This window comes from Vanessa atalanta, chromosome 18 (genome assembly GCF_905147765.1).
Source record: "Vanessa atalanta chromosome 18, ilVanAtal1.2, whole genome shotgun sequence".
Classification (NCBI taxonomy): Eukaryota; Metazoa; Arthropoda; class Insecta; order Lepidoptera; family Nymphalidae; genus Vanessa; species Vanessa atalanta.
Genome location: NC_061888.1, coordinates 5,014,562 through 5,039,776, shown reverse-complemented (window position 1 = coordinate 5,039,776; position 25,215 = coordinate 5,014,562). Strand labels below are relative to the sequence as shown.

At 34.7% G+C, this 25,215-nt stretch overlaps 1 protein-coding gene across 1 annotated transcript in view; it reads left to right on the top strand.

The window, feature by feature from the left end:
* The window catches only part of LOC125071042 (RNA helicase aquarius), a 76,584-nt gene extending 52,058 nt beyond the window's left edge, over positions 1-24,526 (top strand). The window contains exons 11-27 of the mRNA XM_047681100.1: positions 1,072-1,120; positions 1,773-2,008; positions 3,920-4,137; positions 13,257-13,426; positions 13,613-13,744; positions 14,351-14,488; positions 15,591-15,682; positions 18,332-18,530; positions 18,610-18,793; positions 19,326-19,450; positions 19,535-19,695; positions 19,814-20,081; positions 21,740-21,911; positions 22,244-22,414; positions 22,885-23,082; positions 23,323-23,496; positions 24,176-24,526. Coding sequence (XP_047537056.1) covers positions 1,072-1,120; positions 1,773-2,008; positions 3,920-4,137; positions 13,257-13,426; positions 13,613-13,744; positions 14,351-14,488; positions 15,591-15,682; positions 18,332-18,530; positions 18,610-18,793; positions 19,326-19,450; positions 19,535-19,695; positions 19,814-20,081; positions 21,740-21,911; positions 22,244-22,414; positions 22,885-23,082; positions 23,323-23,496; positions 24,176-24,349 — 2,861 coding nt within the window. The 3' untranslated portion in view covers positions 24,350-24,526. The remainder of the gene's footprint in view (positions 1-1,071; positions 1,121-1,772; positions 2,009-3,919; positions 4,138-13,256; positions 13,427-13,612; positions 13,745-14,350; positions 14,489-15,590; positions 15,683-18,331; positions 18,531-18,609; positions 18,794-19,325; positions 19,451-19,534; positions 19,696-19,813; positions 20,082-21,739; positions 21,912-22,243; positions 22,415-22,884; positions 23,083-23,322; positions 23,497-24,175) is intronic.
* The last annotated feature ends 689 nt before the right edge of the window (positions 24,527-25,215 follow it).

Below are 25,215 nucleotides of genomic sequence, written 5' to 3'. Positions count from 1 at the left end.
TCATTGGTCACGAAACTTTGTTTTGAACAATGTATAATTATTATGAAAACGCAAAATATGACATTTTGAATGTCGGAGCAGTTATAATCTGAACTATTGAAGTTTGAAAAATGAAGATGTATATCAACCAATAACTGTTTGTGTATATAGCAGAGCTATTAACATTGCATGGAATACGTAAATATACGTAGTTTGTTTCTACTCCTTCGTTTGCAATAGACTTCAGAGTAAATATTGAATGAGCGTATTTTGTTTGCTATAATTATATTACACTAATATGAGCAGTTGGAATAGTTGGTGCCCAATCAATACTTTGCTTTGACACACATAATTGACTAATACTTTGAAATCGTTTGTAGCTAATGTCGTTTGACTAATAGAACTATCATGACTCATATACTGGTGGTAGGGCTTTGTGCAAGTCCGTCTGGGTAGGTACCACCCACTCATCAGATATTCTACCGCCAAACTATAGTACTCAGTATTGTTGTGTTCTGGTTTGAAGGGTGAGTGAGCCAGTGCAACTACAGGCACAAGGGACGTAACATCTTAGTTCTTAAGGTAGGCGGCGCATTGGTGATGTAAGGACTGGTTTATATTTCTTACAACGCCATTATCTATGGGCGGTGGTGACCACTTACCATCAAGTAGACCATTTGCTCGTCCGTCTACCGATATCATAAAAAAAAAACAAAAAAAAATGATTAAATTTATTATAAATTATAAGGGTTCACTAGTGACGAACAAAGCCTGTTTAATTTTCATTCAGAAATTGTGACTTTAGATTACACAGGGAAATGCTGTTACGGAAATCATTGATACGATGACTGTGCATGAAATTGCTGATACAGTAATTATTTACAAAGTTACATATATATTGATATGAGGCTTTTGTTATGGGATTTAATTTATAATAAGTCAGGAGTCAGATAAGATAGCCTTGGTTATATTTGCAAAATTAACCAACAGTTCCTATACTGTTTGTCTTACTGTCACTTGCGTTGATAACACTAGACGATATTTATGCCGCAGATAAAGTGTGTGTCTATATTTATGCTAATTATGTTGCAGATGAAATTCGACAAGACATAGAAGACGCCGTGTATCGACTAGCGCCATGGTAATGTAGTTGGATTTTATTTAACCACTTGTTCCGTGCAGTTTCACACGTAAACTTTACGTTACTAATCTGCCTCCGTGGGTCATAGACTTACAAGCTTCCTAGAAAACTTCGTTAGTACGTCACGGAAAATTATATAATAAATTTATGAACAATGCGTATTGAAGGAGCTTGTTGGAATGAGCTCATAATCCTTTGCCATAACAGGATAGCACGGCTTGTTTGCTTTTAGTATAGATAAAAAACAAAGGTTGATGTTATCAGTGTAAGTCACATTCAAAAACATGTTTTACATATAACGTAATATATACCTTAGGTTATTAAACAGAAGGTAGATGGAGCGCGTGGGACAATATAGTGAAGTAACAAAAGCGAATACAAATCAATCGTATCTTTTTTTTTGATTAATCATTAAAGTGACAACACTTTTGATTTGTTAATACGGGAACATAGAACCAGTAATTTGCACTCGTTTTTTTTTATTTGCCTTTTGTTGTATGAACTGAGATATATACCTGCTCTATTGCTGCACTTAGAAACTCCATAAGGATGACATTATCTAAATCCCACTAAGGAGGCAGTTCAAAGAGCAATCACTGAAACATGTGCAACCGTGTCCGTGTTATTTATTACGTGATTTTATTTGAATTAGGCTGGCAGAAGACGGCAGTGTTTATTTTGGCGGCTGGGCTCGTATGGCCCATCCCATACAAAGCTTCGCTGTTGTGGAAGTTGCGAAACCAAACATTGGGGAGAAGGCTCCTTCCAGAGTGCGCGCTGACGTCACCGTAACATTGAGCGTGAGGAACGAAATCAAACATGAATGGGAGAGCTTAAGAAAACATGACGTCTGTTTCCTGGTCACTGTTCGACCAACTCAGGGTATAGGTGAGGAACGCAACATGTTACTTTGAGACTTAATATAATGTATTTCAGGTTCGATTTCGAATATTTACGTAGTTGGTGATTAGGCCTAAAATATACAGCGTTGATTTATTATTGTTAATTAGGTTTCGTAATAAAAATCGCTCCAGTACAGTGTAAATAAAGACGACATTAAGATAAGTTAGTGTTTATTTATGTAATACGTCTGATTGTGTTGCCGCCGCGTATATCTCGAGAGAAACCGAATTGCCCATTATGTTCGTTCATAAGAGTTCAAAAGATTAATGCATTACGGTCAATACCAAAAATTCAATAAATATGATAGATTTGTAATGATTGAAACTTTTTAAAATATTTTTTTCCACAATTTTTGGTTACTGTATTTAAATAATACTGAACCGATTTTTAACCGATAAAATCACATTGATCGAATTAAAAAAAAATATATATTTTTTAAAATATTTAATTTATATGCTCGCTTTAGAGCCGGGTATAATACATATCTGCTCTCTTAGCCTAATCTAACAAAAATGCAGTTCATTTTTGTTGCTGAAATTATTTGAATACGACATAATAGTAGCATTCAATTATTTAGATAACCCACATAACTAGATGGCAAAACCCACTTATATATTCTACCGCCAAGCAGCAATATTTAGTATTGTTACGTTTCGGTTCGAAAGGTGAGCCAGTGTAACTTCAGGCACAAGGGATATAATAGTTTCCTAGGTTGGTGGCACATCGGCGATGAAAGGAATATCCACTAGCGGTGGCCACTAAGCATGAGGTAGCCTATTTTCCCGAACTTTAACCGATGCTATATAAAAAATGTTTTCTTTTTTTAAGAAAAATTAGATCATGCGAGGGTCATTCGAAAAATAAAATTTATTGAGCCATAAAAGTTTTGTGCGAATTTAACACAAAACTAATCTATAAAGATCTTAACTCGTACGACTGTAAACATGTATATCGTAGCGATAAATGTATATTTTACGATCGGTGAATAAAACGAGTGATATTTCGAAATAATCATTAGTAGATTTTGAGTTATCTCGTCGTTTTAATAATAAACAAACGCAAAGTGTCGTGGGAGACCCGGTCGGGACGACGTTCTTGTCGCAATATATTATGTAAATTAAATAATTTGACAGGGTTTAAGTCATGAGAGTAACTAAATGAAAATGAAAAATATGAATAATATATAATAATGTTTTTAAGGTGTGAAAATACAAACATACCAATTATAATCGCAATCAGTACACACTATTTTTTTAATTGGTTGGAGACTGAAGTAGGACGCATGTGCCTGTGATTCAGACAAATACTCATACTGTAACCGAAGTACTACGACGTTTAAAGTCGTAAACTTATTTCGGCCTAGATCTTATCCGCCAAGTGTCTGAAGTGTAACGTGCGATATTGAACTTCGTCCCAATTTCCAAACGTCGATAATTAGTGATAGACCGACTGAAGTTAACACACTAGTAAATTAGTATGACGGTTGGCGAGAGTCAAACGTAGCTTTTACGCACACCAAGATAATAAAGTTAGGTCGTTTGTTGTAGTGCGAAACTCGTTTTTCTTTCTTTTTTTTTTTTTTTAAATATATATATAATGGAATACTATCAGCTATAGTCCAATATATCTATCCTAGGTCGTAACTATAAGTATAAAAAGTATGTTGGTATATCGGTTTAGTAGTAATTCGGCAATAGATGGCGTTTAAACACATTGACTTCTATACCGTACAACCAAACGCTATGACAATTAGTATATATGTACATATATACATTGTTTGATGTGTTATAGTTAAGATATTTATAATGTTTCACTTTAATTTACATTAGAGAAACGATCCTTAAAATCACCATATTTACATAGGGTTTTTCTATATTTCTGATTTTATTTTCATAGGAACAAAATACGATTATAAGAGGAGTATGGTGGAACAAGCAGGGATAGTCTATGTAAGGGGCTGCGAAGTCGAGGGCATGCTGGATGCTTCAGGTAGGGTCATCGAAGAAGGCCCAGAGCCAAGACCGGAACTCGATGGCGATTCTAGAACATTCCGACTACTCTTGGACCCGAATCAGTATCGACTGGATTTGGACCAAGCAAGCAAAGGGAAAGAGGTAAGAGTAATTAGTATTCATTTATATCTATACTTAATTTCAACCATAGTAGGAGAAAATCCAAATAAACAACATATGAAAGCAAATTGACGCGATATCATTGGTCGAGAGCTTGATTAATCTATAATATTCCGTATAGATTTGCGAAAAAATGGCGTTTTGAACGTCGACGAAAATGTTATCGGAATTTTGGAAGTAAAATTAAAGTGGAAATAAGTAGTTAATTGTAATAGTTTTGTATTATAAATAAAGATATATTTATCAAGAACTGTAAGTAGTGTGTGCACTATATATAGATGAATTATTAGCAAATCGCACGAAATACGTAAATCTAAGTTTTGTTTATCATTTTTTCTATTTCCATTGGAATAGGCTATATAGATATATATAACAATATTCGTATCATTTAAATAATACTGTTGTCTAGATTAAGAGACTTTATTACCTATCTAAACAGTGATTTTTTTCTTGGCGGCCGTTCTTAAGGAAGACAAGAGTACGCTCAAAAACCAGTAGAGAGTGTTCAGCCTCATTCTCATTATATTAAACGACCGGAAAGAGTTCAGGTGCAGAAGCAACGGCTTCACGTGCTTTCCCAGCAATGGGAGAGTAACCGCTAGCATTCAGATTCAATAGCCGGACTGCTATTAAGAATTTCTTTACAGTAAATTACTATTCTCTATTGACAAACTCGGAGTTGGAACCCAAAATCTCGGGGTCTACTCCAGCTGCTCTCTCACAAGACCAATTAGACAATCTGCAAGCACATAAAGACACCAATGTTGGACCATTTGATAAACTTAATTATTTAAAAGAAGAACTAAGATTATTGTCATTTCAGATTTGATTTAATCGTCTCAGTAATCCAATAACGTAACAATGTTTATTATCATTTATTAATAACATTTTATCTCTAATCGAATAAATAAAACGAACTTTACAGCGCTAATAAAACATTATGATTAATTACAACTGTAAACGATGAATAAAACATTCAATACAAATTCAAAGTTTCACGGTTTTTATTACTTTGTTTCTATATGCCTTTTGAATTTAAACTTATACTAAAGGAGTTCGTTTGTTAGTTTCCTTATTTGAATGCGTTACTTTTTTTAGTATAGAATTTGTATGTCCACTGACTTGTTGTCCTTGTGTGTGGTGCACCTTATCTTTAATTTATCTTTTTTTTTATTTCTTTTGTGCCAGCATCACAATTTAAGTTGGAAGTTTTTTTTTAATGCATTACTGAATTAACTCAATTGCGTTACTCGATCAAAAAGTCTGATTTAATGCATATCTCTTTATAGACATTTTAATGATAGTCGTTTATTTTAAAAGGTTAACATAGATGATGTTATGTAGTGACTGACGATACGATCGTGAAATGTCAGAAAATAATATGCGATAGTGTTTATAATAATAGACGAATTTAAAGGATACGCACATTAAAATAGCTTGTCACCGAAGATGTCAACTTAATATTTCACGCTTGAGATACGATGCGAGTTCTTATAGAATTGCACTGCTGAACTTTTAAAATTTGCAGCTAATATTTTTCGCTTCTCATGTGCGTGTTTTTTTATATGACAAAATATCAATCTGAATCCCAAAATACTTAATAATACAACTCAGAACAGCGCACTTAGACAGTTTCCACAAATCGTATATCTTGCGCAGTTCTCAATGAAATCAACGAAAACCATTTTGGTTTTAAAATCGAACTCAAAACAATTATTAATACTTCGAGCACTTTTGAATCTTTTTACAATATAAATTAAAGCTTCCATCATTTTCTAATATTGGTTCTAGTTGATAAACTGCCACGAATGTTAGTATGTACTTATTTATTCTTTTAATATTAGTGTAACTTATGCCACATCCTTGGTAAAAAAACTAGGTAATAACGTCACCACTCATTGGACGTTCCGTGTATTCAACTTGTTTATAAATTAAACACAACAATTTTGGTTTAAATGTCGACATTAATGAATGCGGTAATTTTCAATTGATTGCTGGTCTAAATGTGTACAAATTGCGACTTCATTCATTAAATAGCAGCTTTAACATTTAGTTTACACGATTCGAGGGAATTACGTTCGCGTTATGTAAGCTTATCGTAATTAAAGTTCTTGACTACGATTACATGTAGTTGCCATTCTCCAAAAACACGCATATATGTTCCCAACAGTTCTATGGTGTGTATTTAGTTATGGAGTCTTATCGTTTTACAGACACGACCATTTCACATTTACAGCTTACCATATTTGGTCATGATTCGAATTACTGCTCGGGTAAGAGTAGAGTAAAACCCTTCTATATAGTGCAAAATAAAGTATTTAAAGCAGTGGTAGTCGAGTGTGTTCAACCATACAAATACTTCAGCTGCACGCTATAAATATGTTACAGATTAAATAGTATCCTATCAGTTAAAGAATATATTGAATCTTATGTTACTTGAATGCCAAAAATTATTATAAAAATACGGTGTGTTTTTTTCGAATCCAAATGAATTTCTTTTATAATTTTCACCCAAGATTTATGTGTGTGTACTTTACACAGACATAATTCTTCTAATAAGCGATGATACTCGTATAATATCCCTACGATTTTTAGTATCACACGATGGTGTTTCTACATTAACAAATGTAACGATAAAAATACTTTGATAATATAGCATCTAGCTAGAAACCCGCTAAAACTTTCATATTGAACAATTCTTGTTTCTTTCCGGTTAGGAAAGTTAAAATTCTCGACTTTTCTCTAATATAAGATGTATGTCTTATACATATGTGGCAAATGGCCTACCTGTGTTGAGTGGTCACCGTCGCCCATAGACATTGGTTCTGTTAGAAATATCAACCATCAATGAAGTATGGTACTTCGCCAATGCGCCACCAACCCTGGGAACTAAGATGTTATGTCCCTTTCGCCTGTAGTTACGCTGGCTTACTCACCCTTCAAACCGGAACACAACAATACCAAGTATTGCTGCTTGGCGGCAGAATATCTGATGAGTGGGTGGTACCTACTCAGACGGGTTTGCACAAAGCCCTACCACCAAGAAAATACAATAAATTCTTTATGCGTACATACTCATTCAAGTTCCGAAAAATCTAATTGCAATACCAAAATCGGTGAGTATTATTTGGAAATATCATAATCAAATTCTAATGGCCTACCATTGAACGAAAAGAACAATGCTTTAATAAAGTTCATCATATGGTACTGGGCGCAATCGCTATCACGACGCAACATACCGTAAACAATATGTAGACGTGACGTAATTCAGGTTCATTCAATAACATTGGAGGATAATATTAGTGCGACTCTTTCACGTCTTAACAATTCAATCGATTATGAAGAAATTTTGCTAACACATAACGCATTCACATTGTCTGGGGTACAGCAAAATATCAAGGGAATAGTAATAGAAAGTACAGTAGGAGAAGAAAACAAGTAGTTGGTTGATAGTTCCAACCATAGCAACAGTCCGTTAATACCCTACTGCTGTACTAAGACATTATCTTAAAGGGAAATGTCTATACATACACTATACTATACGGAATTGGCATTGGTGTGATGCTCTTCTTCCCTGTGAGTCCTTTGTGACCTCTTAGAATATCTTGAAAAGTGAAACATTTATTATCACATAAGTTGGTTTTATAAGTGTTGTATAAGTCCAAACGGTTCAAATTGATAGCAGGTAAGAGCTGACTTAATTTTATACATTGTTACTGCTAAAGTAAAATGAGCGCATTAAAATCCTTGAAGCTAGAAATAAAGTAAGGTATGGCAACGAACTCCATATAAAAACAGCAGCTTCGTGTGAAATTAGCGCCCACACCTTGCTCATATTGTTTATGTTTTTAAACGTCTATTTGAATCTGGTAAACATCATTTAAAAAATTAAATTATACATAATACTGGACAACATCACATACATTACTCAGATCCCAATGTAAGTAGCTAAAGCACTTGTGTTATGGAAAATCAGAAGTAACGACGGTACCACAAACAACCAGACCCAAGACAACATAGAAGATTAACGAACTTTTTCTTCATCGATTGGGCCGGGAATCGAACCCGGGACCTCGGATTAGCGTACCCATGAAAACCGGTGTACACACTACTCAACCACGGAGGTCGTCATTTAAAAATTTATAAAACTTTTTAAAAGTTTAACGTTCAAATTTATCGTAATATTCGAATAAATTTCGGAGATACGTGGATTACAACACGTACGTTTTAACACAACCCGAATACACTTATGAAAAATGACGTCATGAATAGTTTTAAACGAATTTTCGAAGTATTTAGTTCGAGAACTAAAAAACCTAAAATCGATTAAGACAATTGGTCCATATCGGTGTTCATTAAAATTAAGCCTTCACGATATTACATTATATGATATACTATAAGGAATTAGACTTTAATTAGTAAAAGTGATCTAATAAATGATTTCGTAAGTGTATAATATTGTTTATAAATATATAGATCATGTATTTCCTCCCCATATGCATATAAAAAAGACTAAGTAACACAAGCCTTCCAACAAAGTGTGTCTTAAGACTCTTAAGTAGGAGACACAAATACACTATTATAACTTTTTGTTGAGTCGCGCAAGTCTAAAATAATATCGCTGGTGATGTAACTTCCAAACAAAATGATCGAATTAACTATCAATAATCCCTAGACCGCGTACATCGAGATACCGCGAATATGCGCGTCCAACGATAAATCTTCGGGAAGATTTCGGTGCTTGGGGCGAAGTCAAAGACATTTCGCTCGCTGCCGGTATGCTCTCGCGCATCAAAAGACGGCATACTAAGTTATCGCGATAAGCTTCGTCTGTGGAGCCACACTTCAAAATCAATAATATAACTTGGATGTAGACGACGAAAAGTAATAATAACATATTAGACATTATTACCAATTAACTTCGATAAACAACACAACGATGGAAGTTGGGCATGCGCAAGTCGATTTTTTCTCGCAAGAATGTTATCGTGATGACACCCCCTTTCTAAATGATAGAAATGTATCGAAATATACATATTATGGTTAAGAATCAGGAAAATTTCAAATCTGTATATATTAAAACATTAAAAACATTCTTAGAAAAGGCGTAGCAGGTAAAATAAATATTGGTTTTGGCAATGACGCCAAGCGATATTTACGTCTATACTAACCCAGTCAGATAAGCTTTACGTAATTTTTGATCGTCTTTTAACCGGAAATGTTGCTTTATAGCTCGCACATGTGTTGATTAGAATTCCAGCTACATTAATATTTATTTATTATATTATCACAAAATTGATTATTTTATTTGATATATCAAACTAAAGTGTACTAAGTTTTTTATGATATACCTAATACTCGTAGGTATATTAACATAAAATTTTACATTGAATATTCTTTTATATTATTTATTTTATAAAAATAACTATTATAGTTGGGCTATAAATGCGGTCCTTTTTGTTAAGCCCGACGTTTGAACTAAGTAGCATTTTCCATCAGATGCAATGAGGTTAGCTTCGTAGAAATGGGATCTGTCAATTTATAATAAATCACGAAGATATCCTTTTGAACCCGACTAATTGCGTTAGGGCTTCGTTAACCCTTTAGTTGTAAGTTATCATTGATTTGGTATTGCAATTTGTAGGTAATTATGATGTTTTCATTTATGCCACGTAGGCATTCACAAAGGCATCTAGTGTAGGACTTATGCACAGGTTTGCGCACAAATTAGTGCGCAAACCTGTGCAAATCTTTAATCCTCCCGCTATCAAAATACGATGGATCGACTATTCTGAGACGACTTTAGGTGCTATTTAAATTCCGTCACACTACGGATCTAGAGATAAATGTATGAACCAAGGATCTTTTTTGATAACTTAACATCGTATCATTAGGAACAACTAAATCAATCTTAGAATGTATTTCAGCTAAGGAATTACAGTTTTATATATACATTACATATATACATTACATTTATATAAATTACAGTTTTATACTTGTGTATAATATATATATATATATTATACACAAGTTTTGTTTACATTTTTTAATATCAGCCCCGAAATCCAAACTAGCTTTGGCTGTGTTTTGGAAGTCAGTTCCTTATAAAATTAGATGAAAAAAAACAGTAAAAATAAAAATAGTGATCAAAAACAAAAAATATATATTTACAAAATAAATAATTAATTAAAATAACAATTACTTTTATGTGGACACGTGTGTGTATATGTGTATTTATGTGTGATGTTGGGTACTATGAAGAATTTATTGAAAGTTCAATTTTACGTGCCCAATACAGTTTCCAATATGTGCCCAGTATATTATAGCAATTATGAAAAAAAAAAAAAAATACATAGTGTTATATATTAGCACAGATTATATTACAAAGGAGATTTCGTCAACATTATAATATGGTAAAATTCAAAAAATTTAGGAACGAAATCAAAACAAATAAATGTGCGCCAGATGTTGGCGTAATTGAAACGCGAGTGAGTACTTATGTATGATGCATCGACTATAAACTGATTCAATAAACAATATTTTAATATTGATACTTTTATTATAATCAGTATAGCGAATTTATCAATAAAAACTTTATGCTTGATTTGAGATAGTTTTTATTTTATATATAATCTATGTTTAAATAGGCAAAGGTGTTTATTCTCGTCATTTTAAGCATATTATAAATATAAACATTTTGGAAGTAAGAGCAGTAGAAACATATTGAACACACACTATTCTGGTCGATCATTTCGACTTTCGATCAGCTTAAGATACGCTTTGGATAATAAGGTTATTGTCACAAATCACAATTTATATTAGTCCCGTTTAATTCGTTTAAAGATTAAAAGGATATCAACATTCATAAACAGCAATTTTTTATATACATATTGAAAGTAAATGAAATACTAAATACATTACTTATTAGTACCAGTTATGTTACATGGAGGTGTATTTGTATAAAGTATAGAAATTCGGAGTTATGTGTAGAAGAGTAATTAGGAAGGAGAAATAGGCCAAAATCAAGTGATCATCGTCACCGGTAGACTTCAACGCTAAGAAAACAATTAACCATTAATTACACAGCCTGTCCTCCACCAACTAACTAAGATGGGAACTAAAATGTTATGTCCCTTGTGCATTGAGTTATACTGGCTCACTCACCGTACCAATTAGAACACAACAATATTGATTATTGCTGTTTGACTGTAGATAATGTGATAATTAATATTTATAACTAAGGCCATAGGTTCGTAGTTGCAATTACAGCAAAACTGAAATTACACAGCGCACCTTATCTTTTACATCTATACATATAATAAAACTGGAGTGTCTGTTTGTATTATTAAAATAAACGCATTTTATGTATACACGGTACATATACCAAAATAACATCATTTTGAATTTTTGTCAGTCTGTCTGTTTGTTACGGCTAATCTCTGGAACGGCTGGACCAATTTTGACGAGACTTTCCCTGGCAGATAGGTGATATAATAAAGAGTAACTTAGGCTACAACAATATTTTTTTTGTTAAATTCAAACGTGCACGAAGTCGCGGGCTCAGCTAGTTAGCTGTAAAGTCACAATATTACTTGTAATTATTAATTAGTTTATCAATTATGTTTATCTTTGCGCTCAAAACAACCATTTAGTGGCGTTAGCGATGATAACACAGAATTTATAATTAATTATATCAGTTCAATAAAAGTACTTTATAACGTAATGACTAACGTAATACCCATATTTTCTACCGCAGATGATATAAAAGGTTTTTAATTGATAATCAATTTAATTTTGTCATAATTATTTGTAAAATATAAATTAATAATTTTCTTTTATTTCATTATATTTACAGATTATTATCATTTGCTTACAATTATTATCACTGTTGTTGTATTTATCTATGAAAAAGGTTCAAGATATTTAGGAGTTGTTACTGTATAATGGCACAGAGTATTATCGGAGTTTATTTTCAAAACCAATTGTAAAAATACAAGCCATTGTAAGAATAAAAGTTGCGCTTGGTACGTTTTGCTAAAATAAACATTTAATCTTTATTTGTAAAACATAAAAATATTGCTTTTAATACTACTTTTTTTTACTCCTTTTTTATTTAAAGTACTGTTATTCGTCCATTTAAGTAAGTTCAAAAGATAGGAGATTCATTATGACTATAAAAGTTTAATGATTTCGTCATACACGGGTGAAAATAAAGTATTACACAATTATCTTATTATTAACCCTATAAAGTCATTCAATATATCTTGTAAAAATGGTTAAAGATTATTTTGTTCAATTTTCAATTACTCTTCAAATGAACAGGGTAACATTATAGGGTAAATATTTTAGTAGTTCTTCTGATTTTGTACAAACAATTTAAAACCCTTGTTATTGTTTCAAATTTAATAAAGATGACCTTCCGAATTGTAATTTGATTCTACTAACCGTATACATTAAATATTGTTTTCACAACTCTTTAAATTTGTGCTATTATTAACAATAGCTCGCGCGATCGGCTCAGCAAAAATCAACATCTGGCGTTTTAGTGGGTGGAAATGCACGTAGGTTTAGATTTATTGGAATTTCACAAATAGTTCCTACACTAAAACACTGTCGATACGAGGAATTGTTATTACTTTTTAAAAGCTTATTGGAAATTATGATTTTGTGGTTTTTACAGATTATTCTTACTGAAATATGTAATTATGTAATATGATTTTTTCGGAGCTTCTATGCGATGTTCGGTGCTTGATAACTCGGTCAATCTCGGAACAAGGAAAGGTTTAAAAGATAATCGCATGTGTTTCATAGTTTTTATTTAACTATTGTGTCTGCTGTATGGACAGCCAACCGTTAAAACAGAAGAGTGGTTGGTTTAATTTTTTTTACTAGCAGATAGTATTGTGATGTCGTCTGCCAGCCCGTGGGATCTGAGCATTAATTATTATTTCCGGTCGCAGTCACTTTCACACTAATATATCCGCTGAAAATGGCCGCTAAGGATATTATGCTATTTTTTCTAATCAATATAAAAAGTTCATCATACTTCTAATAAATATAAGTTGTCATAAATATAATTTCTTCAACATTTAACTTCTCAGGACGTATACGAAACATTCAACATTGTGATGCGTCGCAAACCCAAAGAGAATAACTTCAAGGCTGTCCTGGAGACGATACGTGAGCTGATGAACACGGAGTGCGTTGTGCCTGATTGGTTGCATGACATCGTGCTGGGGTATGGAGACCCCGGTCAAGCACATTACACGAGGTACACTCACATATTTTTATATAAATTCTTAGTTGAAAGCCACTGAAATACCACCAAGAAAGCTAACTGGTTGGCCCAAAACATGCTTGCTTTTGAAATAAAAATATTGTGAAAAATATAATTTGGGTACGTACTAATTGTTATTACCTATTTATTCAAAACACTATCTTTTATTTTGTTGCACAGAATGCCCAATGAAATTCCAACTCTAGACTTCAACGATACATTCTTGGATATGGAACATTTGCGCAACAGTTTCCCCGGACACGAGATCAAAGTTCAAACAGATGATCCCAGAAAACTTATACGCCCGTTCAAGTAAGTTGACTCATTACGGCTTAGGATTATGACGCTGTTCGTTAGGAAAAAATTAAAACCTCATTGAATTTCGGCGACGGTTACCAATATTAGTGCAGGTGATTATGCGCTATGAAACCTATACTTTCACAATTACGTCGAAGAGTTTTGGAACTTTCCGGAGAACAAGAATTTTTCTTGACGGAAAAAAAGAATAGCTGTTTATTGAACTGGCACAGGACTAGAAGGACATCAAGATTACTGCTATAAAAATATATTACATTTAAAAAAATATTTATTATTATTATTAAAATTTTTGACGTTTTATCTGAATGCAAATATATCTTCTGACAATACAACAATCGATTACAATACAATACAATTACAAATAAAGCTCTTTAAAATGTCTAATAATATATTATGTTTGTCTGTCTAAAACTTTCTTTTTAAAAGGGTATTCATTCTATTATACTTCTAAATGTTGGCAAAGTATTAGCAATCTAAGGACTACTAAGCCTACTAAAATATTCTATCACCATTTTCTTCTCCAAGTTGGTAAATAAGTGTTAAATTTTATTTCATGATCTGAATATGATGAAATATTTTATCTAATTTTGATGTCATCAGGTTAACATTCGAAAACGTGGTTCGGAAACAGCAAGTAGGAGAGAATGCAATGGACGAAGACGAACCGCGCAAAGTGATAGTAGTGCAGCCACACGTGCAGCCGAAGAGGGGGCCTTATCTCTACAATGAACCTAAAAAGTAATGTTTCTTTTCCTTTATTATAAATCCGAAATGGCCTTTAGAATTAAACTATTGGTATTACGAAGCCAATGCCACCATTGCGGTTGCATGGGGCCCCTGATTGAAAGGGACACAAAACTATTTTTCGAGGAGGAACTTTAGCATGTAGCGGTGGGCCCGCCTAAGGAATACAATTGTGCTCTTATATGAACATTTTTACAGAGACATTAATTTCCTATATCACATGTAAAATGCACTTAAGTTTAACACACTACTACTTAAAAATGATATGATATTTACCAATGTAGTAATATATTCATTACTAACTGAACGCGCGGCTGTTCCCGCCCGAAATTTAACTATACCTATAGTACACAAGCCGTCACCCTCCGAATTAAAAAAAGTAGTCTTTGTCCCTGTATTACAAATAACAAATTATGTATATATCTCTGATGCACTAATACAAGAGACATCTGGCTTGTTACAGTTTCAAGTGTTTTAACTACACATGGTTAGGCAGACAGCTGCAAGCTCTCATATTAAGTCCTATAAATTTAGTAGGTGTAAAATTTATAGCGAATTTATTTTAACTTTTTTATTAATGAAATGTATAGAAATAATCGATCCATAATGAAATTCAGAAAACAAAATTTAAAATCATAACTTTATAGAAGTCGAGATGGCCTTGAATCTCAACCGATGGTTGCGGGCCATCAGTTAATACCATATAATTTTATTACGTGATCCGCATTAAAGTAGTTTCGTGGAATAAGGTCCAAAAGCACGAACGAAGAGGAGACCTAGCACTTTGTAGCAGTTTCGTTTACAGGATATTACTATTATAGATGATTAGCTGTGCCCACGACTTATGCGCATTTGAATTTAACAAAAAGCTATTGTTGTAGCCTAAGTTATTAGTTATTACATCAGCTATCTGCCAGTGAAGTACCAGTGATTAGCCGGAACAAACAGACATCACATACAAATCCGATGGAGCGGCAAATCCGACACGACCAGAAAGTGTTCGGGCGCTCTATTTACGTGCTGCATTCTTGCTATCATCATTCGTTGACCAATTAATATAATATCTGTAATTATGATTTTGTTTTTTTTTTTTTAGAAATAACATATTATTTACTCCGACACAAGTCGAAGCCATTCGGTCAGGGATGCAGCCGGGACTCACGCTGGTAGTCGGTCCGCCGGGAACAGGTGAGATACTCCTTCTAGTTATGGCACATCTGTTTTATATTAGTAACCAATTTATATTAGTAATTGGGGGTAGGGCTTTCTGCAAACCCGTCTGGGTAGGTACCACCCATCAGATAGTCTACCGCCAAACAACAATACTTTAATTGTTTTGTTCCGGCTTGAAGGGTAAGTGAGCCAGTGTATCTACAGGCACATAACATATAAGCTCCCATGGTGGCACATGGTGTGCTCTAAGGAATGGTTAATATTTCTTATAGCGGCATTGTCTATGGGTAGTGGTGACCACTTAGAGTATATTCATTTCATTTTTTTATTTAAGAAAATTGACGGCGTTTTAAACGAAGTTGAGGCTAATTTAAAAACCTTTTTTTTATATCAATGTTAAAATTATTCTATCTAACTTAGCTAACTTCTATATATGTACACACACAGAAAGTAAGCAAACCTTTGATCTATATATACGTCATCGGAACGTCTGTTTTTTTTCAACTAGCGTTATATAACACTAGTGTTGTTTTTCGAGACATCGATTGAAGACTTAAGATTAAATATAGAACACAAATATGTTCGTCGAATGTTGCTAGCCTCATGGGGTTATCGAAGACATGACGCACGTTTAAATATAGAATATGTAAGACGTCAATCAAAATAGATGCTTCCTTAATAATAAATATTAGAAAATAACACAAACAATTCTTAGTTTAATATCTTTTAGTTGTGCTGACAGGGCACAGATTATTTCGCCAATGTCACGTAGGATGGAGAAGACACGAATGAGATCGATCGGTATAATTGAGATAACAAAGTCTATTAAATTTTGAAGACAAGTATAGTAGTAGCAATTTCCTTGTTAATCCTTAACCCAGAATAACACAACCGTTAAGAGTAATTAAAAATAAAATATAATATGACACTCAACTCTGGGACCAGTCACAACTTAATTAAATTACATTTCATATGTTTAGATAAGAAAGAACAAAATGAACTAAGCACAAACGTCAACAAGCATTAATAAATGGGTAAAAAATAACTGCTAAAAAACATAAGTTGACATTTGTTTTTTTTTATAAGTTATGTGGTTTTACACAAGTTGACCCAAAATATTCTGCCATGTTCATGGGATTGGTATTAATAATATTTATGTTATAATATTATTATGCAACGTATTGTCTTTACTTTTTAATTTTATGCTATTAGTTAGATGTTTAAATTGATCACGTGTGTTGTACCAAGAACAATGATTGGCATACACAGAAACGATTATAATTAATCACAATCAAACAATCTATCGAGAATAAAACAGGAGTTACCCTTACGTCATTCCTCGTTAGCACCGGAACATTCAATTATCATACTTTAACGAAATTTGCTGATCCTCTTTCGGTGGAATGATGATTCAAAGGAAATAATCTCTAATTCTATATCGCATACCGAGCTACCGCACTACTGAGCAGACGATGGTGTACTGTGATGAAAAAAATATATCAGAATGTTTTAAATAATATATTTAATGCATAATAATTGTCATTATTGTTTATCACGTCAAGCGAATAGTCATACTATTCGTTTTAAATGATTTAAATCAATGTAGAAAATATGCAAACTCAAAGTCAATCAAAATAATATAACAGATACACCAAAGGCACAAATGAAACTATCTGAGATGATGTTTTTTTAATGAAATAGGGATATCAGGTCTCACCTAATGGTAAGCGGTCCACTCATAGACTCCAGTGCGCCACCAAGTTATTATGTCCCTTGTGGCAGTGGTTACACTGGCTAGTTAAACTCACCCTTTACATTGCTATTAGGCGGTAAAATATCGTACCTACCCAAACGGGCTTGCACAGAGCCAAGTGAAGGGAAGCTTATGAGTTTACTTAATGGATTGGCTAAGTTTATTTAATTATAATGATGCAGATACAGTGTAGATGAGTGTCAATAGGCGGTATTTACAATAAAAGCGACATGTCTAGACAAATGTCTTGCGCGTGCGTGATAAAAATTAAAATGCATCATGTTTTTTTTTAAATAACGTTATACTATTGTTCGTGTACAATACCAGTTTATAAAAAATTCTCCGACTTTATAATAAATGAATTAAAATTATGTTATGGAAAATCAGAAGTAACGACGGTACCACAAATACCCAGACCCAAGACAACATATAAAACTAATGAACTTTTTCTACATCGACTCGGCCGGGAATCGAACCCGGGACCTCAGAGTAGCGTACCCATGAAAACCAGTGTACACACTACTCGACCACGGAGGTCGTCGATTCATTGTAAAATCTGCTTTCTTTTCTATACGTAAGAAAATCTATCAATATTTTCAACTATTTTGTAAAACAGTACACTTATTCAGCACGTGGAATATTATTTAACTTCCTATTAAAAATAACACAATATTGTTATAAATGTATTTTACATAAAATAAATATTTGTATAAAGTATTTCCTTTGTGAACTACTGATAATATTTTATTTAAAATGTAAATATAAAGTGATTTATTATGTTACTCATTAAATATATTTTTCAGCGTTTGATATAATCGTTTATATGTCTATACAACACTCGAAATGGGGTTATCTATTTTAACTATTATAATTAAAAATAAACCATTATTAAGTGAAAGTATTCCATCTAGGTAAAACTGATGTCGCCGTGCAGATAATATCGAATCTCTATCATAACTTCCCGTGGGAGCGAACCCTGGTCGTGACCCACAGTAATCAGGCACTCAACCAGCTCTTCGAAAAGGTCGCCGAACTCGACGTGGACGAGCGACATCTTCTTCGTCTCGGTCACGGAGAGGAGGCTTTGCAGACGGACAAAGATTTCTCAAGGTTCGGATCTCTCATGCTGTCGGCATTATTTGAGGAAGTTGTGCCTCACTAACGCTACATGGTACGATATCGAATGCAGATACGGTCGTGTGAACTACGTGCTCGCGAAGCGCATGGAGCTGCTGGAGCAAGTGTCGCGCCTGCAGCGCACGCTGGCGGCGGGCGGCGACGCGGGCGCCACGTGCGAGCTGGCGCACCACTTCCACGTGTACCACGTGCGCCCGCGCTGGCAGGCCTTCCTGCACGCCTGCCAGAAGGACCAGGTAACGCTACTGCAGCTTCGTCTCCGTCTGTAATAACTCTCATTTAAGTAAATAAGTTGGTTTTATGTATCAAAATCAAATCGAAACAAAATATACTTTAATTAATAAAGTATACAAGGACTTCTGAATCCTCATTTTACAGATTGGGTATAAAATCAATTATCAATCTTATAATTAGTGGCTAGAACACGTGCATCTTAACCGATGATTTCAAGTGTAAACCAAGGCAGGCACCACTGAAATTTCATGTGCTTAATTTGTGTTTATAATTCATCTCGTGCTCGGCGGTGAAGGAAAACATCGTGAGGAAACCTGCATGTGTCTAATTTCAACGAAATTCTGCCACATGTGTATTCCGCCAACCCGCATTGGAGCAGCGTGGTGGAATATGCTACAAACCTTCTCCTCAAAGGGAGAGGAGGCCTTTATCCCAGCAGTGGGACATTTACGGACTGCTAATATCTATGATAAAAATATATTTTTTATTACATAATTCAAAAGATAGAGAGTGACTTTCTTTTTACTGTTATAGATAAAATCAATTAGCTCCATAAGCAAGGAGTTTCCATTCCACGAATTTTTCGATGACGCCCCAAAGCCGCTGTTCCCCGGAAAGTCATACGAAGACGATATGGAAGTGGCGCAGAGCTGTTATAGGTATTTACTTATTATTGTTACGTCAATGATAAATTATTCTTACTCGACTGGAACATTTCAATAAAATTTAAACTTTATTAATAGGTATATAGATCACATTTTCGAAGAATTAGAAGAGTTTCGCGCGTTTGAACTGCTTCGTTCAGGTCTAGATCGTTCAAAATATTTACTAGTTAAAGAAGCTAAGATCATAGCTATGACCTGTACACACGCAGCCCTAAAACGATCTGAGCTAGTGCAAATGGGTGAGTGACCTAGATTTTATATTTTAAATATATATAAATAAGAAGTATATACATATTTCTATTAAATGAATGGAACCATTTCTTTTTCCTTTAATTTATTACGGTTCTATATATTCAGGTTTCAAATACGACAATATCCTCATGGAAGAATCAGCCCAGATCCTCGAAATTGAGACATTCATACCGCTCCTTCTACAAAACCCACAAGATGGTCGGTCACGTCTTAAGCGCTGGATCATGATCGGTGACCATCACCAGCTACCTCCAGTGGTGAAGAACATGGCCTTCCAGAAATACTGCAACATGGAACAGAGTCTCTTCACGAGGATGGTTCGACTAGGCGTGCCTTACGTTGAATTGGATGCTCAAGGACGTGCAAGACCAAGGTATGGAAGATTACACTTTTAAAAATATGTTTGATTGTACTAATAATTAAGTTATAAAACTTGCCGAATTAGGCGGTCGTGTTATTGAAATGACTTTTTTATCAGGTAAAATAAATTCTAGCGACGAAATACTATATCATATAATATTTTATAATTCATTCAATTCATCACTAAAAAGTCCTTACTTTGCGCTGGACAATGCCTCTAAGTATCCCTACCACTTTATATATTAGCTGGAGTATGAGGGAATCACATCTGATTGCCATACTTCCCGCTGAAAACCAGCAGTACCCGTCTCCGTCATAGTATTCACCGTTTACGCATGCTACTGTGATCAACGACAAGACCAAGACGAACTAGAAAAGTCTAAGTAAAGACTCATTTCGTAATTATTTTTTTAAAATTAAAAGTATTTTTTGTGAATGTTGGTTGTGAATTTCTATATAGTTAAAATTACTTACTTTTTCCATACGTTTTTTCCGAATTAGTCTAAAATATTTATATCCTTTTTTTAATGTCTGTAGAAGATTCATAGTTCAAAACAGTTGAGTCAAAAAGGTTATGAGTGTATTTACGTAGTACATTAAATAAAATGTCGATCGCCAAAAAAATCTTTTGAATGGAATTCAAAACGCGGTGGGTCTCAATTCGAATGTTAACAATTTTTTTTTATATATATGTTCTGAAGTATTTTTTTAAGTTTCGAAGGCAACGCATCTGTTTAATAAATACTAGCATATCAACCGTGATTGCTGTTATTTTATTGCTATACGCTTGCATTTATCTGATCATCAGAATACAAAAATAGTTTAAAAAGTTATAAAACAATTTTTATTTACATCTATAAAAGAAGTAGCACAACAAAATAATACATAAATAACAAGAATTAATTTCATTTAAAATTCTACCTCAACACGGTTGAAAGTTCTATTACTAGTAAAATACACAATGAGTAAAGTAATGAAACTCAACTCAGGTTCTCATCTTGTGTACGTGACACGTATCTCAAGATATCGGTTCTTGATCAATCACTTGAATCATTAACATGTTACTGTTTAGGAAAAGATTCTATGTTATTTATGTTACACATAAATAGAATCAAGCATTCAAAAGGAAATAAAGTACAAGAGATGCTTTTATTTTTAATTAAAAGGTAAGCGCTTTTATGGATCGGATTATCTAAAATCTTTATTTCTGATCTTATTTTCATTTCCTATAATTATGAAATATAATAAATCTAAATTTTAAAACGCTGTAATAACAAGCAAACAAACAAATAGATAAAATAATACATTGATCATTATTACATAATTTAAAAGATCGTTTCCAACATCAGGAATGTGAAACAGAAGAAATAAAATAAAATGAAATATGTGCATAGATGGAACAAAAAACAATATTATACCGTAATCTTGTTGCGTTAATGGGAAAACACTCCTGATATAAATAATATCCAATGTATTCTATTTCTGATTTTCGATTGGAATTGCATGGAGCACCCTTCTGGCTGTTTACTTATCAACATGAACGAGGACTTTTAGAAAAAAAGTGAATGCTTATCTTCTAGAAATCATCCCACTACTCTCTCATCAGCATTTACCATAAAGGTCTCGGCCAAGCAGAATACTTGTTACCAAATTACTGGTTATGGTCCTCAGTATTTGCAACCTGTACCGTTGGCGCTACCGCAACCTCGGGGACCTGTCCCACGTGTGTCGCCTGCCCGAGTACCGCGCCGCCAACGCCGGCCTGAGGCACGACTTCCAGCTCATCAACGTGGACGACTTCAACGGTGCCGGCGAGACTGAGCCGAGTCCTTATTTCTACCAGGTAAGACAATCGTTGTATTTAATTTTTCAGATTTCATTAGGCCTCTATCATACGTCTTCGTAATCGTAGAAGTTTGTGCAACTGTTTCTGGGTTAGTAAGCACAAGTGCCACAATAAACATCATCATCTTGGAAATTAATAATAATTAATAATGTGTGCGGTGAGTTGTGTCCGTGAGATATGGTTCGAACATTTTGTAGTATCAACAGGCCCGTATATATATATATTAATTAGAAAAGAAATTCTGAATGATTACCATTTTCACAAATTTCATACAATTATTGCAACAATCGTTCAAGTATTGTTAATAAATGACTAATCATTTGTTTTAGAATTTGGCCGAGGCGGAGTATGTCGTGGCGGTGTTTATGTACATGCGACTAATCGGCTGGCCCGCAGAGAAGATCTCGATCCTCACCACATACAATGGACAAAAACATTTAATTCGAGACGTCATTAACAAGAGATGCGCTGACAATCCACTGATTGGGCGACCACATAAGGTAATAATGGTCTATTTATAATTATTAGTAAATTAATTTTATTTAATTTACATTATTATGTCGCCCGCGGCTTCGTTTGCGTTTTATGGGTTAGTCGTCAGGTGTTATGTATAAAAAAAGCCTATCCTATGTTCCTGTGGTTCCAGCTTTCCTCATACCAAATTACATCGAATTCAAAAATAGCATACGGATAGACAGTTACGTTCGCATTTATAAAATTGTTATAGATTTCATTTTCCAATAAGTTAAAAAATATTTTTTATCTCGTTTTTCGGTCGTTATAATTGTATAAAAAATATAATAGAATATTATTTAAGTATTATCAAACGCATACAATGGTGTAATAAAATGTTAATGGGTCTGGGTTAATAGAAAGTCTAACAAGATGATCAATTAAAGATCTTGGATTAAGTAAACCTATTGTTGTAATTACAGAATTAATTCTAAGTGTGCTTGTTATATTCATATAGGTCACAACAGTTGACAAATATCAAGGTCAACAGAACGACATAGCTCTCATCTCACTCGTGCGGACCAAGGCCGTGGGACACGTCAGGGACCTGCGGCGACTCATCGTGGCCGCCTCCCGAGCACGCCTCGGACTGTACATCTTCGCGAGGGCCAATCTCTTCCGCAACTGCTTCGAACTTCAACCCACCTTCAATCAGGTACAACTTATTCAAATCTTTCAGCCAAACATTAGACGATAACACTTATTTAATAATCATGTTCATCATTATTCAGTCCACGTGTACATAGTATCAAAAAATAATAATATTTTCCAGCATCGAGTATTTAATTTAACAGTCTAAACACATACCGACCGTTCCAGTACCATTATATATATTACGTCACACACTGGTCAAAAATGATATAAATAAGTAAAGCGATCACGTGTCGCGTTGCAGCTGGTGGAGCGCTCGCTGGAGCTGGAGCTGGTGCCGGGCGAGCGCTGGCCGGCGCAGCGCGGCGCGCGCGCCGCCGTGCCCGACGCGCTCGCGCTGCGCGTGCGCGACATGCCGCACATGGCGCGCTACGTGTACGACGTGTACCTCGACCTCGTGCGCCGCCCCGACGCGCAGGTACGTGCCAGTGCCACCGAGTGCCAGGTCTCCCATCTTACGATGGCGCTTCGAGCTTTTTCAGAAGTGAAAAGGATGGACTAGTACCTATCTGACTTTATAGTAGTATGTCCGAAGCGCTCAAACTTTGCGCAGAAAAGTAAACCCAAGTCTGTCACGCGGCAATCGGACGCTCTTTTTTTTAATGTATTACGCCACAATATATTATGCATTAGGCGGTAAAAATAGTTTGTTTGCAGTGTAAACATTTTTTAGATTTGAATGGAACACACACACACTTTCTGGGGGGCCTGATAAAATAGCAGAGCCGAGATGGCCCAGTGGTTAGAACGCGTGCATCTTAACCGATGATTTCGGGTTCAAACCCAGGCAGGCACCACTGAATTTTCATGTGCTTAATATGTTTTTATAATTCATCTCGTGCTCGGCGGTGAAGGAAAACATCGCGAGGAAACCTGCATGTGTCTAATTTCAACGAAATTCTGCCACATGTGTATTGCGCCAACCCGCATTGGAGCAGCGTGGTGGAATATGCTCCAAAACCTTCTCCTCAAAGGGAGAGGAGGCCTTTATCCCAGCAGTGGGACATTCACGGGTTGCTAATGCTGATAAAATAGCGCACATTGTAGAAATAACTAAGAATACCATATCACTCATAAACTATTACAAATGACCACAGAGCAAGGCGTCGTGGAGCGCGCCGGGCTCCGTGACGCGCAGCGAGCCGCAGGGCTTCGTGCCGGCGCACCCCGGCGCGGATGACGATGACGACGAAGAATCCGCCCCCGCACCGGCCACTGCCGAGTTTCAGCCCACTGAGATCGTCAACGAGATCGAGGAGCCCAGCGTGTGAGAAGAGCGGGCAACCACCAACCACATCCGCCGCCACTCCCGCCACCGACGTGTGTGAAATCAAATAAAGGAAATTGATCATCATCATAAAAAAAAAAAATTGTCTTTGCAAGCATTGAAATTGTAGCATTAAGTAATTTTTAATGTAATTTAAGTTAAGTATTCAAGAAATAAAGAAGTTACAAAAATCTCACATTTCACATTAATTAACTTTAAATATCACTGCGCAGAAAACAGATATATGAATATAACGTATTAGAGAAGCGAAACGAACCAAAATGAGGACTCGATAAATGGCACGGACACAAACTCCGTGTAGAAATAACAATGATATGAGAGATTTAACAGTTAATTATTTGCATTGTACTTTTTCTGTAATGACCAATATATGAATAAAATAAGAACCGAGTTGGTCCATCCAAAGATTATATTTATTAATATTGAAGCTCTACCCTCCCAAAATACAAGGACTGTATATGTTCAAAATTCAATATTTGTCAGTGTATATCTGCTTTTTCAGAACACACTAGGTTAGTAACGGAAAACAAACTATAAACAGGTATGGTCGTGTTCTTGTGTCCACACAACAACTTGCGTAGATACAAACAGCATCTGATATCCAGAGCACGAAGCTGCTCAAGAACCTACCCAAATACTTACTCTTATCCGACAGTTGTGAATTTGTGAGTCTGAATTTTAAAGGTTTATTCGTTGGTCACCACATTATAGACCACATATAAAAAAATATATGCAATCATCGAGCAAAGTAAGCAGAAAGCAAGAGCAAGTCCTAATCGTAAAACTTTGCAACTCTGATTGAGCACATCCATTTAGTACTTAACTCGAAATCACCTTCCTTTTGGTTTT